Genomic DNA, 18,597 nt, shown 5'->3' with positions numbered 1-18,597 from the left:
TCCATTAATGCCTTCTTTTGTGTTAAACAGATACTTCTTTTCACTCCCCTGGCATTCTTTTCACCATATACTCTGAGTTATTTTCTCAACGGGTGCCTGAGGGATTATAAGTAATGATATATAAATATCAATTTACACCGATTCAATAGAAGGTTCAACTCCATGATTCAATCCTTTTAACATCTGTGAGAGGTAGGTATATTATTGGTGTTTCTCCGACAAGGAAACCACAGTTAACAAAAGTTAGACAGACTGCCCATGGTCACCAAGCTAGGTGATTTGAACCTGGGGCTCCCTAACTCAACATCCTATGCCTTCCTCTCTATGCATAAACCACCAATGGTCTTCGAGCCTGCTCCGCTCACTCCCCCAAAACCTTCAGTCAGAACACTTAAAACCTAAAGGAAGAAATGGAAAAGGTCTGGAGGAACCCTGCCCCTTCTCAAAGAAACACCTAAAGCTCCAGGCCTGGCTATTTCCCACGTGTGATGACAGCCTACCTCCAAAAACACCAAGTTACATGCAGCAGTTGCACCCAAGGGCCACCAAACCCTAATTTTCAAGAACAAATCCCAAAGCCTAAATGTCTGTCCCGAAACGCTTCCAAGACAGGCTCAGGGACTGCTCCCACTCACAAAGCCGGGCACTCGCGCCAGGCGTCCGGCGCCGATCCAGCCGCACGCTTTGTGACGTCGGGGCCCAGGCTGCACAGAGCACACCTCTCCTCTGCCTGGAGGCTCTGCAGCAGGGGCGCTGGAGGAAGACCAAGAGGCAGGAGGAGCACAGGGATGCCATTCTCCTGGTGGGCTCGCTGCCCTGGCAGTGTCACCCCAGTGACGGTCACCTGGAGGTAAGAACTGGTCCTACTTTCAGCTTTCACATTCCTACAGCCAGCCGCATGCACTCTCAGAGGTGCCAGCAGCAGCCAGGTCGCACCCCGTCCTCTCAGGAGTGAGCACCAGCTCCAAGCCTCCACCCCGCTGCCTGGCCGAGCTCCTGGGTGCCCTCTCTTCAGAGACCTGAGCTGCACGGGGCCCATCCCTGCGATCCAGATTTGAACAGCTCCGCTCTTTTCCTTCAGCCCTGGGGGTGGGCTGCCTCCTGTAGTTCTCATCTGCTGAATCTTGGTGTCTCCTTCTTGCTCTTCCGGCCCTCCAACACCGGTTTCATCAATCTCTTACACCGAATTCTTAAAACAATTAAGTGTGGTGTCCGTTCTCCTGACAGGACTCTACCTGATGAACCATCTAATCCAACGCAGGTGAATACCAGACATGCTAACCACAGCTAAAAGGAATCCAGCGCCAAGATCAAATACAGTCAGTCCATCTAGTCTGCTACAACCCTTGTAACGACTCTGTACATAGTCTCGAGACTACTTGGAAATCCTCCTATGCTGTCACACTGCAGAGTCTGGTAAGCACAAGAGTTCTTTTTTTCACTAAGACAGAAACACTGACCACCCCTCCCCGCAGTGTTTGCAAATGACTTAACAACCCAGGCTGGACAGGCAACCAAGCAAGGCCGCCCAGAAAGTAACACTGGCAGGGAAGATCACTCACAAAATAGGCAACGTCTGTGGGAAGAACTGCCAGCAGACTCAAAATCCTATTTCAGTCAACTTCAGAGAAAGGTAAGATCAAACACTTAAGCCTGGAGCTTATATTTGCCATTTGCTCAGACATAAATTCCTAAAGTTAGTTACACAAGGTTTATGCTATAAATCACTACGATGGACCAGTGCATTTTCACAATTTTGCTAGGAAAGAAAATCCACTTCAGACCAGAGGACAGATGAAACCCGTCATCTACAAGTTGTCCTGCTGAGCTCAAAAGGGACTTTAAAGACTTTGTAAAATGCACAGAATAACCCTAAATTAGACCTAAACCCCTACCGGCAGTTAGCAGCTCTGGCTGCAAAAAAAGCTTATCCCATAGAAAATGGACCCCAACCACGAACCAGGCTAAACACACTCAGTAGTAACTGCTCTCCCCAAGTGGCTGGTGAAGGTGGGCAGAGTATTCGGGTGTGGCAGACTCCGGCTCCCTACCCAAGACCCGTTCTTCCTTTCCTCCTCAGCAAGACAACACTGGGCGCTGAGGCCAAGTGCAAGACCACATTTCCCAGCCTCCCTCGCAGATGGCAGTGGTCGAGGACATGCTAAGAGGAGTCACAGGGCAGAGCCTCCGGACAAGAGCCTTTTGTCCAACTCTCCCCTTCTCATTCCTGCTACCTGCGTTGCGGGTGCGAGGTCTCTACATGCAGTATCTCTGAGCATAAGGTGACCGTGGTGACGGAAGCCATGCCTGAGGCTGGTTCACATAAAGAGGTAAAAGCATTCGAGATACTAGTCAGCATACAAAGAATGAGGAGACACTGACCATTAATCAAGGGAAAGACGATCAACAGAAGCCAACCTCAAGACGCCAGTACCCTGGAATTATCGAAGACTTTTTTTTAAGGCAGCTGGTATAACCATCCTCCGTAATGTTCTTCGGGCAGGAGGTGCTAGGCACTGAATTGAACTGGGTCCACTGGAAATTCTTATGTTGAAGCCCTATCCCCCGTGTGACTGTACTTGGAGATAAGGCCTATAAAATGGGAACAGAGGTTACGTGAGGTCATAAGGGTGGGACCCTATCCAACGGGACAGTGGCCTTACATGAAGAGAAAGTGACAGGGGAGAGTGCATGTGTGCCACTCACTCTCCCGTGCAAGCACAGAAGGGCCACATGAGGACACGGAGAAGGCGAGAGTCTGCAAGCCAGGAAGAGTCCTCACCAGGAAGTGAACCTGCCAGCACCTTGAGCCGGGACTTCCAGTCTCCAGAACTGTGACAAAGCAAACTCCCGCTGTTTAAGCCACCCGGCCTGTGGTATTTTGTCAGGACAGCCCAAGCTCGTTAATACAGTAAGTAAATGATCATAGGAAAGAAACCTGGAACTTTAAGAACGAAGGACAAAAGCAAGAAATTGAAAATGTCTGGGTAAATACCATTTCTCTAGTGTTCTCCAGACTACTTCTCTCCTCTTCAGATCTTTAAAATATGAATGATGGGGGCGCCTGGGTGGCGCAGTCGGTTAAGCGTCCGACTTCAGCCAGGTCACGATCTCGCAGTCCGTGGGTTCGAGCCCCGCGTCAGGCTCTGGGCTGATGGCTCGGAGCCTGGAGCCTGTTTCCGATTCTGTGTCTCCCTCTCTCTCTGCCCCTCCCCCGTTCATGCTCTCTCTCTGTCCCAAAAATAAATAAAAAACGTTGAAAAAAAAAATTTTTAAATATGAATGATGGATGAAGGCAAAAATAAAACACTGTCTGCTGGGGTCGTCCATGTATATAGACATAAAACATGTGGCAACTTCAGTATAAAGGGAAGGCAAAAGGATCTATGTGGTGACAAGGCTTCTTCTACATACACTCTCAGTGGTGAAGGGTTAAAAGGAAAAGTAGACATATTGTAATACCAGAGCAACCTCTTAAAAACCTCAGATAAAGACAGAGAGTCAAACAGACATACTGAAAAGGGAAACTAAATTTGTGTGAAACTAACAACAGAGTCTCAAAATAAATGAAGCAAAAACTGATAAGGGCTGAGAGGAGACATTGGTAAACCCACAATTACACACGGAGAGCTTACCTCTCTCCCGGTCACTGACTGAACATGACAGAGGACACACAGAAATGCCACCTGCCAACCCAACCTAACCAACATTTACACAACACCCCATCCGACAACAGCAGAATACACACTCTTTTCAAGTGAGCGATGAACAATCACCAAGAAAACTAAGTCATAAAACAAACCTTAACAAATTAAAAAGAGCTGAAATTAAAAAGAACACAAACTACGTTTGCAGATCATGGTAACTAGAATATGGTAACAAGACAGATGGAGAATCTCCAATATCTGGAAGTTAAACAGCAAAGAGGAAACCCCAAGAGAAATTAGAAAATATCTTCAGTGAGGGGTGCCTGTATGGCTCACTTGGTTAAGCATCTAGCTTCAGCTCAGGTCATGATCTCACGGCCCATGGGTTTGGGCCCTGCGTCGGGCTCTGTGCTGACAGCTCAGAGCCTGGAGCCTGCTTCAGATTCTGGGCCTCCCTCTCTCTCTCTGAGCATTCTCTCTCTCTCTCTCTCTCTCTCTCTCTCTCTCTCTCTCTATGTATCTCTCTCTCTCTCTCTCTCAAAAACAAACTTAAAAATTTTTTTGGATGAAGCTAAAGCAGTACTCAGAGAGAAATGTGTAGCATTAAATGTTTAAACATGCAACGGTCATAAACCTACAGACCTCTGTGACTGGAGCCACAAATGTGATTCCGAAGCACCCCAACCTCTGAGTTAAATAAAACTGTACACGTTAGGACAACTACAGAGTAGGTGTTCAGTAAACAAAGGACGGGTGAAAGAACAAATGAACAAAAACATGAATAAATGCAGGCAATAAACAGACAAAAGTCCAAGTGAGAGAGGGCTACAAAGGACAGGGGTGGGATGCCGGCCCAATTTTGAAATCACTGAGACCCCATTCACTTGCTCTCTGGGGCCGTCAACAGCATGAATTTCTCTTCCTAGGAGCCAGGAAACGACCGGAGCCCTGATAGAAACCTAGTTGACACCTTTTATTAAGTGTATCAAAATGTCACGGGTCACAACAGCACTTCCTTTTTGTTAAGCAGAAAACCCACCCGGAAGGAAAGGGCAGCAATTGTTCTCACGCTCGCCCACATGTGTTTACAGCCCAACCCGGTGTCACTCGGGATCCCTGGCTGCTCTGTGGCTGGTCCTGGCCAGCACTCTCACGACGAAGCGGTCACAGGACATGACTCGAGAACTTTAGAGGTTGCTTAACTCCCTTCAGGTTTCCTCCTCTTCCTGCAAGAAGTTCCTACACAGGTGGCTCCTCTCACAGTGACAAGCACAGAGAGAAGGGAGTGGGAGGGAGCGAGTAGAAGAGAATCATTCTTCACCAAACACCTACTGTTGGCCAAGCTACTCGACACGCACCGGTTCACTTCGTTTACTCAACAACCTGTAAGTCGGCACAACCTTCCCCAGAGTACAACGGAGGAAAAGGAAACTGAAATTCAGGTCTTCCCAAACCACCACCTGAAGATGGCCAACCCGGACCACGAGCTCCAGCAGCGGCTTTGTTCTGCTAAGTTACAGAACACAGTCCTCGCACAGAGGGACCCAAGTCCCCAGCAGCTCTGATCAAGAAACTCTGGAGCATTCTCACGGAGTGAGGAACATGAGGAGCTCCGATTTCCAAGTTCCTAGGTCCAAAAATAAACTCATGTACATTCGTGCTTCTAAATTTGTAGCCTACAATGCCTACACCACTTTGTTGTGATGGATGATGCAAAACCTGTAAACCGCAAGGGACAGGAACTGAGTGACTTAACCACACCTACGTTTCCCATTTAAGACACCAAGAAAACATTCTTGACGAGTTCCTGCAACATCAATTGCTTCTGAAATTCTGGCTTAAGCCACAAATGTGATTCCAGAAGCACCTCAACTTCTTTCAGATGCATTTTACCAGCCGAAAAACATTTGATCACATTTACGTGCTTTAGTTAAAATGAGTGGGTCACGACCAGTAGCCAGTGGTCTTTGTCAACTACTTTTGCGAAACAGCACATCTCTGACGCATCAGGGTCTCTTAGAACCTAGAACAGTGGTTGCCACACTTCAAAACTTTCATTTAAGGACTTGAGCGCACACGTGCATAAATATACAGTGTTTAAGAGGTGACCAGAAAAATACAGACGTTAAAATTCAACTATTTTCTTTGTGCCCCTCAGCGGGCTACCTTATACAGCCCTCTTTGTAATCTGTAACCCAGATACTAAGTGATATCTGCTCAATAAACAGTTCCCTGGTGATGGTTAACTAATAGCAAAAAACCCCAGACCAGCTTTGAAGATTTCAAGGCTTTTTTTGTTTTTCAAGGGCATAAAAGTGTTGTATGTTTGGGGGAAAAAAAGTCATAGGGGCACCTGGGTGGCTCAGTCCAACTTCAGCTCAGGTCATGATCTCACGGTCTGGTCCATGGGTTCGAGCCCTGCATCGGGCTCTGTGCTGACAGCTCAGCGCCTGGAGCCTGCTTCGAATTCTGTGTCTCCCCCTCTCTGCCCCTCCCCTACTCACACTGTCTCTCTCTCTCTCTCTCTCTCTCTCTCAAAAATAAACATTAAAAAAAGTCATAAAGAATTAGAAAGCCTCACTTAGGATGATAATCAAATGATCAATAAAAAAACTCTTAGGGACATGTGGGTGGCTCAGTCAGTTAAGCATCCTGTGCTTGATTTCAGCTCAGGTTTCACCTCATGGTTTTTGAGATTGAGCCCCAAATCGTTGGGCTCTGTGTTGACAGCACAGAGCCCACTTGGGATTCATATTCTCTCTCTCTCTCTCTCTCTCTCTCCCTCCCTCCCTCTCTCTCCCTCTCCTACTCATACACTCTCTCTCAAATAAATAAACATCAAAACAAATTCCTAGTGTTGAAAGTGATCAGCCATCACCCCTGACAACCCAGTGACATCAGATGACAGATGCCTGGGCAGACAGGTCAACATTTGAAGGTGGACTAAAAGGCCTTTAGGCCACCTGGGGGCCCTGATCACTGAACCCCATGGTCACCACCACAGTCCGACGGCAGCAACGTCTTCTACTACTTATCATCATGGTTGCAGTCATCACTGCGACCATTTACTGAGTGCCCAACACAGGCTAAATACTGTGCCAGGCATGTTATATATGTGATTTCCTTGAATCCTCACCATCCTGAGAGAGAAGTCAACATGCACATTTTGCAAGAGGAAATGTGATCAGCATATAACTTGACCAAAAGTAACACTGCTCCCATGAAGCAGAAAAGGAATTTAAATTGTATACCACTGCTCCTTCTGTCGGTAGGCTGGTGTGCACAAGTGTATCTTTAACACTAATAATCTGCCAGATTAATACTAAAATCTATTTAATACTACACTCTGCAGATTTTCTCAATGGAACCATATTCTCCACACCTAAAACACTTTCGTACTGTGCTTTAAAAAGCATTTTCATATTAATCATTTCCTCAGTTTATTCTTCCAACAAGCGTGAGATGTCAAGTCTCCCACTAAACATAGCAAAATCAAGCACAGTCCCGGAACTACAGGACCCAACTGTTCAGCATACAAAATAGAGAATAAGGCAAAAATACCTTTCCTTTGAAGAATCTCATTCAAAAACACAATAACTAACTTTTAGTTGGCAAAATCACCAAAAACAGGATCTACTGTTGTGTAAGAGTTTCGGATACACGAATATACACCCACAAAGCACATCTGACCTGACAACAAAGCAACTTGCAAGCTATTTTGCAATCACACAAATAATGTTTGGGAACAAAAGTGCAGATTTTTAACTTGAAATGCAAATATTCAGTTTAAGATTATAAAAACTCATTAAAACTTCAGCAATACAAGGGTGGGTTTCCAGAGGGTCCGATCTCTTCCCAGGCCAGGATTCTCCTCGCCGCCCCCCACGGGTCACATTGCTAGGAAGGGGTGTTCACTCACCACCAACCACTGATGCCATCTACTGAGCGAGCATTCGTAATGTGCCAAGCGTTCTAGATTCATTAGCTCAATATTTCACTTCTTAACTAAATAACTACGGTGGGCAGGAACTACACTTTCTGCCTGCAAGCAAGAAAAATGACCTTGAGGAACATAAGGGGAAAAACATTTCCCCATTTTCTGTTTTTTAAAAAATACAATAGAGTGGCGCCTGGGTGGATCAATCGGTTAAGCATCCGACTTCAGCTCAGGTCACGATCTCGCAGTTCATGGGTTCAAGCCCTGCATCTGGCTCTGTGCTGACAGCTCGGAGCCTGGAGCCAGCTTCGGATTCTGTGTCTCCCTCTCTCTGCCCCTCCCCTACTCGCGCTCTCTCTCTAAAATAAATAAACATTTTTTTAAATTAAATAAATAAATAAAATAGAAATAAATACAATAGAAAGTACAAAAGTAATTATCGCTGGACTGTGGGATTATGGATATCTTTTCTTTATATTTTTCTATCTTTTCCTAGTTTTTAAAATACTTATTTTTCACAGCAGGTATTTACTATACTTTACTTAGGAAATTTTCACACACATACAAAAGGAGCTAGCATATAATGAACCCCAAGTTACCATCAATAAAGGTCAACATCAATTATCAACACACGGCCAACCCTCCTTTCCCTCTATCCCAGTGGATTATTTTAAGGCAAATCCCAGACGTCCTATCATTTCATCCATCCAATAAATACTTCAGTTTTTAATCTCTAAAATAAGGGCCACTTAAAAACAAACCCTTGAGACAGTTATCACAGCTAAAGAACTATACAAATTACATTTTTAATCAGAAAATAAAATGTTTTAAGAAAATGAAATATTTAAAGGGGGAAAAAATATATGAAAATGCTCAATGACATTACTACCTACCCAGCTTGTGTGACCCAGTTTCACTGAAGAGGTCTGACGGCCTGGCTGTCCCTTTAAGCCACAAGAAAAACGCAAAAATGTCTATTTCTATTTATCAGTATTTCTGAGGTTTACCTGTTGAGAACTGCTTCCTTGTCTCCCAGACGGCTTTTAATTTTACTTGTCAGATAGTCCAGAAAGAGCGTCCAGATATCCAAACAAGAGAAGTAACCTTCATGAGTAGGCTATGATGCAAAAGAAATCCAGACAATGAAATTACTTAACGCAGCTCCTGAGAAACATCCCCACCAGTGTTTATTTCCATCAGAATGGTACAACCCTAAGCCTAGATTCCCTCCACTTCCCGGTAACCACAACTGCAATCTTTCAAATGGTTTTCATGACTGGGCCCTGGTGAACCTAACAAGACAAAGGTGCCATGGAACATATCATTATTAGGGAGATTCTATGCAGGACAAACTTAATTACAAAATAAGCCAAGCAGACACCAATCTTTAAATCTGAGATTGATGGGGAGGACTCTTACAGATCATCCCATTCAAATCTGTTTTAGAGAAAAAGAAATTGAGATCCAGGGACAGGATTTATTCAAACCAGGTCCCTTTACCACCCCCCTCCCACCCCAGTAAATGCTCCTTCTACATATCATCAGGAAACCAGAAGTAAGTTTCGATGGTTCTGAAGGCGACAAGTTTACATATTTGAAAGTTAGAAAAGTAACATCTGCAGTCTTCCTACATAACAGACTGAAAATTAGCTTAAGTCTGACTCTCAGGCATGATCTCATCTGCAGAAGGAGGGGTGTCCAATGGGCTAAGAGCAACCTCTAACCAGGTGTTGACAAAGACAAAGTGAGGAGAGAAGAACAAGTCTCTGTAGGGTCTAGTGCCTGACTCACTGCGCTCTGATTCCTCAAGAGCCTTGAGATTCTATTTCATGTAAACTCCAGGCACTACATTCTCCAACGTCTAGTCCTTCTCACGCATATTCAATTTCAACTTGTGGACCCCCCCCAATCCCTTCTATATCCACTGAATTTCTTGCTACCTATAAGAGCTCTTTGATTTTGTGATTGCTTCATTGAAGCAATGTTGGGCGGCAGGACCAGAAAGGGAAAGAAGTTTGACCATCATCTTCTTGGATCAGTTTCCTTCCATCTCGGATCCACAAGGAAATCCAGAGGCTTATAAGGGCATGTGTGGGATTTGCCCATTGGGTGGTAGCAGGAGATGGAAGTTCTGTACGCAGTCTGAGACAGAAAGCTAACTTTTTCCGGGGCAGACTGGGGCAGAGTCCAACCTCACAACTCACAGGGTTGCCTTGGAACTGACAATCAGGACCTGACAGGGCCATCCTCTGAAAAGAAAATGACCATTTCCTGTCTCCACTTCATCCTTTGCAAAATCCAGGATGTCCATGACATGAAGTGAACCAGAAGAATAAGCACAGAAAACAATAAGCCACGTGGAAATAATATAAGTAGCCTGTAGACAGGCACTCAGTTTGCACAGCCAGGAGGTGGGAGTCTTCCCTGGCTTCAGCTTGCTGAGCTCCCTGTGAGTCAATCACTCAGTTGGCCTTCCTAGGTTTAAAAACACCCATGTTCTCTTCCACAGAACAGCTGATCAGGAAGTACTTTTGGGGGGCGCCTGGGTGGCTCAGTCGGTTAAGCGTCAGACTTCAGCTCAGGTCATGATCTCAGTCTGTGAGTTCGAGCCCCGCGTCGGGCTCTGTACTGACAGCTCAGAGCCTGGAGCCTGCTTCAGATTCTGTGTTTCCCTCTCTCTCTGCCCCTCCCCTGCTTGTGCTGTCTTTCTCTCAAAAATAAATAAAAACATATTTAAAAAAAAAGAAAAGAAACGAAACCAAGGCTCCAAAGCAAAGTCACCTGCGCAAGATGAAAAGATAAGGAACAGAAAGAGAACCAGAATGTGGAACTTCAGACTCCTGGCGTAGAGCCCCGTTCCCCGGTGCCACACCCCCCCAGGCACTGTTTCAGGAAAAGGGGGCGGGATGAAAATGCAAGGCCCAGAAGGAACTGCGAAGGATGCAGTAAGAGGACCAGGAAGACAGAAATCAGATGCTCAGAGGGGACACCACAGCGAGGGGAGCAACGCTGGAGGCAAACACCTGCTGAGCTATAGTGGCCAGAGGGGCTGTGGTGGGACACTTCAGTGAAAGAAAAAATGTAGGACAAGAAACGAGAGAGGAGATGCTTATAGAAAGATACTAACACCACCTTTGTCTTATTACTATTCCTTCAACACATGAGGACCAGTACTAAAATTTCTTATGAAATTTTTTTAAGTAATCTCTATACTCAACACGGGGCTCGAACTCACGACCCTGAGACCAAGAGTCAGATGCTCCGCCAACTGAGCCAGCCAGGCACCCCTCTGAATTTTAGAAACAAAAGGCAAAAATATGAGTACACTCATAACCCTCTAGACAAGAGGAAAGAACGTTTTCCAGCTTTGCAGATAATTAAACCATGATAAAGTATGATCACACTGTTAATGACCAGATGAGAACTTAAAACTGTCTCTTGAGGGCACTTCATTTCTTATTCTTAAGTCTTACCCCAAAGAACTCCCTTACTACCGCCAGCTCCTGACCCTGGAGTGCACCCTGCCCATTTACGATAGGCAGCCCAGCCTACGGTAAACTGCGCAGAATACCTTCTAGCTTCCTGCCCCTCCACCCAATGCTCAAATCTGCTTCTTCCTGGACCTCAAAGGACACTGACTCCCATAGTCCAAGAGCCCACACCCAGAAAGGAGGGGCCTCCAGATGAATGGATAAAGAAGATGTGGTGTGTACACACACACACACAGACACACACACACACACACACACACACACACACACAATGGAGTATTACTCGGCAATCAAAAAGAATGAAATCTTGCCATTTGCAACTACGCAGATGGAACTAGAAGGTATTATGCTAAGCAAAATTAGAGAAAGACAAACATCATGTGACTTCACTCATATGAGGAATTTAAGACACGAAACGGATGAACATAAGGAAAGGGCAGCAAAAATAATATAAAAACAGGGAGGGGGACAAAACATAAGACACTCTTAAATACAGAGAACAAACAGAGTTGCTGGAGGGGTTGTGGGAGCAGGGATGGGCTAAATGGGAAAGGGGCATAAGGAAGACACCTGTTGGGATGAGCACTGGGCGTTATACATAGGGGATGAATCACTGGAATCTACTCCTGAAATCATTGTTGCGCTGTATGCTAACTCGCTTGGATGTAAATTAAAAAATAAACAAATAAATGATTTAAAAAAATTTTCTTAATGTTTTGAAAGAGAAAAAAAAAGAACGGAAGGAAGGAAGGTCCTCATACAGGAGACCAAGAGAGGGCAAGGAAGCTCAGCTGACAGTAACCTCGGGTAAAGGACAAAGAAAGAAGCCTGTTGTCTGCTTCATGACCATATTCATTTCTTTTCCCAGTATATACATGTAATATATAAACATACAAAACCACCACTTTGATTTCAATGAAAAACCAACACCTAAAATTCTAGGCAAAGGACCACAGAAGATGAACAGGGGCAAGACTGTGAAGATGCCCACCACAGTCGATCTCCTTAAGTGAGGAAACTGAAATCGAAGGCAATTAAAAAGACTGCCCCAAGGACACAGACCTCATAGAAACAACCAGAGCTCCAACACAGAACTGTTTGTTGGGTTCAGGTCCAAAAAAGTAGGCATAAGACATGCATACTTTAAAACTTGTACTTAGCTTTCTTCTATGTCATATATAAAGGGCAGATATAAAACTTCACAGGCAGAGCAAACTGCAAAACATTTTCATTCCACTTTCCCCAAAACCCCTTCTTTGTGACCTCAGCACTGGCTCCCTATCTCTTTCATTTCTGCTACACTTATTCTAACGTATCTACTGAATCCTTTCTTCCCGGTCCCCTCCGGGAGGTCTCTGGATCCATCTCGAAACGCTCCTACCCAGAATGCTTCTCTCCCACCCCCTCGCCCTCCCACATCTCATCACCTCTCCCATCCCCTCTTAGGTCTGGTGAACTGAGAGTGCTGTCCTTCCTGCCCTGCACTCACTGGCCCCTCTACCAGACATCCTGATACTTCAACCCTAGTCCTCCTCCACCCCCACCCTCCCTGCTGCACCCAGGAGTGGTTCACCCTCACCCACTGGGGGCGCTTACTTTTATGTGCCGAGTACCCCCCTGAAAAAGGCTAGCTCACACACCAAATCCCCAACCACACACACACACCCCTCCCAGCCTAGGCCCTTGTCTCTCTTCTACCCTCGTGAAGCTACATCATTGGTGGTTTAAACTTCCACGACACGTAAAATCCACAACTTATAAAATCACATGCCTTCCCTGACCCGGGAACGTCATACCCAGGTTACGCCAACAGAAAGAGCTACACAGGTACACCCAAAAGCATGTATGAGAACGCCCACTGCAAGAGAATTCATGGTCACCAAAAACCGAGCAGCTCATATCTGCAGTGGGACAGATTTTCAGATAATGACTTACTGTAAAGCAATGAAAACAAACTACTGCCACACACACAACACAGGTGAATCTCACAAACATGATGTGGAATGAAAAACCAAGACAAAACAAATATATACTGGAGACATCCACTGAGAGAAGTTCCACAACAGGCAAAAGGAATCTGGGACGTTAAGGTCAAGATTGGGGTGACGCACAGGAAGTGAAGGGGAAGGCACCCAAGGCGGAGCTGGCAGTAATGTTCTACTTCTTGACGAAGGTGGTGGTTACATGGCTGTGTTCATTTTGGGAAAATTCATCAAGCTGTCCACGCAGGATCTATGCGCTTCTCCGAATGGGTGTGATACTTCAATAGAAAACTTATTTTAAAGACACTCACAGAAGGATGAGCGCTGAGTAATGTACAGAACTGTTGAATCACTATATTGTACACTTGAAACTCATAACACTGCATTAATTATACTGGAATTAAAAAATAAATTACACACACACAAATGTACAAGGGAGAAGACACGACAGAAATGTCTAAAACCAGGCTGATGATGACTGCACCAGTCTATAAATCTAGTGAGCATCACGGAGCTGTACAATCACGATGGGTGAATTTCATGAGATATATAATTCTACCTCAATAAACCGTTTAAAATATGTATATAAAGAAAAGACATTGGGCCACAAAATGTAAACAAGGCACAAGGACTTTGCTTGTGAGGGTTTATACGCCCAGCTCCTGATACACAAGGAGCTCAAAAAGTGTTTGTTGAATGGGAGCAAAAATCCGATCCGCCAAAACTTAACCCCTCAGAGCTTCAGTATTAATTTTTTTTTAAATATTGCTTTTTTTTAACGTTTATTTATTTAAGAGAGACAGAGAGACAGAGAGTGAGCGGGTGAGGGGCAGAGAGAGACAGGCAGACAAGAGAATCCCAAAGGGCTCAAACCCACAAACCACGAGGATCATGACCTGAACTGAAAAACCAAGAGTCGGACGCTTAACCCACCGAACACCCAGGCGCCCCGAGCTTCATTATTTCTCATCTCCCTGTAGGAAGTTTTAGTGCCAGTTACAGAAGGAAAGGCCCTAATTTCAGACTATTTCTATCTTTTGCTTCTCCAACGAAACAGTGGTTAAGAACACAGACTCTAGTTCAAACGCCTGGTCCCACCACTTAATTAACTGTATGACCCTGAGCCGGTTACTCTGCGCCTCAGTTTCTTTATCTGGGAAGTGGAGATGACGATAGTAACACCCACCTCAAAGGGTCATTAGGAAGGACAAACGTGTTAATCTTCACAAAGCCAACACTGTATAAATGTTCGGGAAATAAACTCTTTACCCTGGAAACAACAAAGCGCGCTTTTTCAGGAGGAAAAGGATGAGTGGTGCTGGTGCTTTACCTGATGAAATGTGTACTTGAACAAAAGCGTCAAAAACTCCACCACAGGGAACTGGGAGTAGGACTCGATTCTTCTCAGGTGGACACTCACGAAGAGCCGCAGGAAGTCAGTAAACTTCTCGACATAGCTAAGTAAGACAAGAAGACGAGAAGAGACGATCAGAAACCCAGCCACCTCCTTAGAAGAGAACTCAAATTCAATCCAAATTTCTTTCAGTACAGAACTAACACAGATTTAAAACAGCTTTTCAGTTAAAAAGATAAAGGCCTGCAACAATTACCTACAGGTCAGGCAACCCTTCATTCCATTACCACCTGAAACATAGCAGAAAAGCAACTTTAATCCTCAGGCACTCTCTACTAAGACATCTTATAAACTAGGGCTCTCGCGGTTTCTAAGTCCTTCATGTTACAACCGATTCAAGGGAAAGAAAATGATACTAAAAAGTCAAGGGGCAGAGCATGTGCGTCATGTCAATGTGGCAAGTCTGGAAGGCCGGCTGCCTTTGCTAGGAGCCCAAAATATTAACGTGAATGTGCTAAGAACAAAACAAGGCTATACCAAAGGCATGGCATCTGGATAACGTATATGCAGACTTGGAACCTAATGCTCATTTCCCCCCCACCCCCACCCCCCCCCGCCCTCCGGCTCCCGGCACTCAATAAACGTAAGCACATCCCGATCTACTCAGAAAGTGACTGCAAATATAAGGGAGGGGAAGAAGCTGCCCGAGCTGGACAGGCCTCGGGGACAATTCAGTCTGGCGCTTCACTATACAGACGAGGCCCAGGGAGATCCAGTGACCCGCCCAAGGTCACTGGGCCAGCTCGTGGCAAAATGGGACTACCGACTACCATCCACTCCCACGCCAGTGCTCTTTCCTTTCACAGCACAGTGGCTCCCCAACTCATGTGTATGTACAATATCATTTCCCAGAGGAGTGTGGGTCCCAGCTGCAAGGATAAGAGACTGTTGTTACTAGATACACAGCACATCATCACTCTCACATGTCACAAACTGTCATTTTAAGCCCCTAAATACCAAAAGGTGATTCGAAAATGAGATGGACGTACCTCCAGAGATCACATTGCGGACACCGATAAAGACTTACTTATGGGCCTTAGTCAAAAATTAAATAATGGCTAAAACCAATTCTGAAAATCCTAACTGCAAAAAGTTTTGTTTTTTTGTTTTTTTTTTAAAGCAAGGATCTATGCAATAATAATGGGGGAGAAAAAGACAACTACGCAGAAGAGCAAAATTGCCCCATAAATAAAATGTCCCACATTGTGCCTGGGACCCAGCACCCTGAGGGCGGCCAACCTGCCTGCCTGACCTCCAAACGGCTAGCTAACACACATGTAAACTTTTCTGCAGTTTAAAACAAAAACAAAAACATTAATCTGCTTGATCAGGAGAATGGCCGTCTCTGTGGATCATGGGACCAAAAACTTGAAACACAGTTAAGGCGTTTGAATCAACTGTTTTTAGAGAGAGTCAGGCGTGAAGAGACTTCTCTCGATGCCTTTGACCACAGATACCCAACAGCAGGGGCTCCTTATTCCTCGTTCTGCTTCTAACGTGACAGTCAGAGCCGTCACCCAGTTTGCTGCTCTCTAGGAAGATGCACTCAATTCCCTGCCACCCATGAAATAAAGAGAAGCTTGGGTAAATGTCACGCAATCTCGATTTTATTTCACTCTCCAACCCAAGTTTTTGGGCACACAAACAAGGGCCTTTCGGCAGCTAAAACTATAGATTTTATTTCACCTCATTTTCTTTCCCTTGCCCACCTTCTGGTACAGGTGCTAATGAGCAGTTGAAAGTTAGAAACAGGCAGGAAAGGAGAAGAGAAGCAAAGGCCCTGGGGTAAGTAGCCCCTAAACAACCGAGAATGGACTTAGCTGTTTAGAATTAGTGGTCGGGGGCCCAAGAGCCAGGAAGCAAGCACACAGTATTGTTCATGTCACCTTTCTGCTTCCAGGCACCTCTCAGCTTTCACAGGGCAATAGGAAGCATAGGATTAAAATATAAAACCAAAAGCACAGAAGTTACACGTAACAAAATCAGTACATAGGTAACCCACGACGACATCTCTATGCCATCAGAACGTCAGCCATCGCGAACGTTATGCCTCACGTAAAACTCAAAACAACTGATACCTGATGGTCGGTACGAGCGGCTAGACTTTTTTTAACATATGAAGTGCAGCCTTTCTTAACCAAAGCTAGAAAGGATATGAAATTGTGTGTTTGCATGCCGATGCCTCTGAATTCATACAGAAAGCTATTATAAAATGAAAAATAAAACCAACATATCACCATAAGAGATTATGAGCTCTTTTGTGATTATACAAAGAAAATTTCGCACAAAGCTTGTTTACGATGGACCAAACCAAAACAATCTTAGGCATCTATGTTTTTAACTTTAGAAAACCTTAACAAAGTTGCTAAATTAAAAAGCACTAAAATGGTCTGTAAGCACTTGACTTTACATTCTGCTACTTACTCTAAGGAAAAGGAAAATGCCTTAACTCTACGCAGCTTAATAGCAAAAAGCAAGCCAAGGAAAGTGGATTAACATATTAACAACATTTGCTGCCCAGCGCTCTAGAAGAATTTTCTAACTCAATACAATGTATCTGCCTGGAAGTTTCTGAACAGTCAACATGATGCTTTTATATGTAAGTTTCTAATTTGCTCTCTTGCTTTTACACAGCAGTAGCCAGCGTCACATCGATGAAAGCTCTAAGACAGATAAATGACATCATCTGGAGGGAGATACATGAGACCACGCCTCAGGGTACCGTGACAGCGTCATCTGTGTGAGTACTTCAGAAGGAAAAGCGAGGTAATTTTCAGCTCCATTCAAGGGGAGGGTCACAAAGAAACACGGTGTGTGCCACGCTAAGACGTGCCCATATTCCCATCTCTTGCTTTTGATGGAAATGTGCCGTGTGTGTAAAACTCACAGTAACAACGACATGCCTACACGCTGCACGATGTGCACTGGGGGAAAGTCACGGAGTCAAAACTGACAAGCAACGTCAAGTGAAAAGGGGGGATTAGAACTCCTGTACCTCCGCGGCCTCCTCCCACGTTCCTGGCTACGCACGAGCAGCAGACTCGGCTCCTGTGCCACTCAGACCTGCAGGCGAATCGTGAGGACGAAGGGAGGGGGTGGAAGGGAGGACAGGAGACAGACGGGGGAAAAGACAACAAACCTGCACAATTCACAGTCACTTTCCAAACGTGGCTCGCTCCCCTCTACCACCCTAGCCCTTCCAGCTAAGCTCAGACTTACTGGTACACACCTACCTGTCCGTTCCTCATCAGGAGCCCCAAATTCTGAAACCAAAGAGGATTACAGACACCATGCGGCACAACACGGTAAACGGTCAAGGCCCCTTCTTAGGGCGCGGCCGGTTCCACACCCGTGTTCATTACCTCTCATCGAGTTCTTCTAGCCTGCTCTTCACCGTGTGGGCATTGTTATCCTTGGTGATTTTCTGCAGGAGGTAGAAAGTCTGCTGGAACATACGCAGTAAATACTCTTCGAATTCCATAGGCACACAGTTCTTGGACATGAGTTCATTGATGCAGGACATGGCCAGGACCCCAAGACGGCCACGCTCCTGACCCAACACACAGTTCTGGCTGCTGCCGTTAACTGATGCCATCTTTCTGGCCCGGATGTCACAGCCAAAGCGCGCAAAGTGGAAGATGGTGGTTAGGAGGGACGGGGTGATGCTGGCAGACAGAGGAATCCAACTGAAGAGATGGGCCAGGCACTCCAAGGCCAGGGAACACATATACTCACTCTCCGCATCAAGGATGGGGATTGGCTGGTTCAACAGTTTGGCTGAACTAGGACTCTGCAGCAGGTTACTCAGTAAGTCACCTGGAAATACACAAAGGTTTTAACAACCACCCTACCAAGTCTCTTACAAACCAATTTAAGTACAACAAAGAGAAAACAAAAGCCACCTTTCACCAAGCTACACATTAAAGATACCTGTAGAAACGTAAAATAATGCCACTCAGGAAACTTTCGTTTGCTTCGGAGAATGCATCTTTCGTTAAAATACATTCTTTGTTTGTATGTAGAGTTCATCACAGTCCTTTTTAAATGAATTAATGTAAATTTCCTCAGTGTTATGTCAACAGATACAACCCACAAAGCTCTTTGAGGACCATGGCGACTTTTAGGA

At 45.2% G+C, this 18,597-nt stretch overlaps 1 protein-coding gene across 7 annotated transcripts in view; it reads right to left on the bottom strand.

Moving 5' to 3' along the window:
* XPO6 (exportin 6) overlaps positions 1-18,597 on the bottom strand; it is a 103,174-nt gene that overhangs the window by 32,579 nt on the left and 51,998 nt on the right. For all 7 annotated transcript variants that reach the window (XM_023246726.2, XM_023246727.2, XM_023246729.2 and 4 more), the window contains exons 7-9: positions 17,834-18,287; positions 14,388-14,514; positions 8,592-8,701 (exon numbers count right to left, since the gene is read on the bottom strand). In XM_023246726.2, the coding sequence (XP_023102494.2) occupies positions 8,592-8,701; positions 14,388-14,514; positions 17,834-18,287 (691 nt within the window). The remainder of the gene's footprint in view (positions 1-8,591; positions 8,702-14,387; positions 14,515-17,833; positions 18,288-18,597) is intronic.

This window comes from Felis catus, chromosome E3 (genome assembly GCF_018350175.1).
Source record: "Felis catus isolate Fca126 chromosome E3, F.catus_Fca126_mat1.0, whole genome shotgun sequence".
Classification (NCBI taxonomy): Eukaryota; Metazoa; Chordata; class Mammalia; order Carnivora; family Felidae; genus Felis; species Felis catus.
Note: the sequence above shows the minus strand (reverse complement) of the source record. Positions and strands in the feature narration are given on the sequence as shown.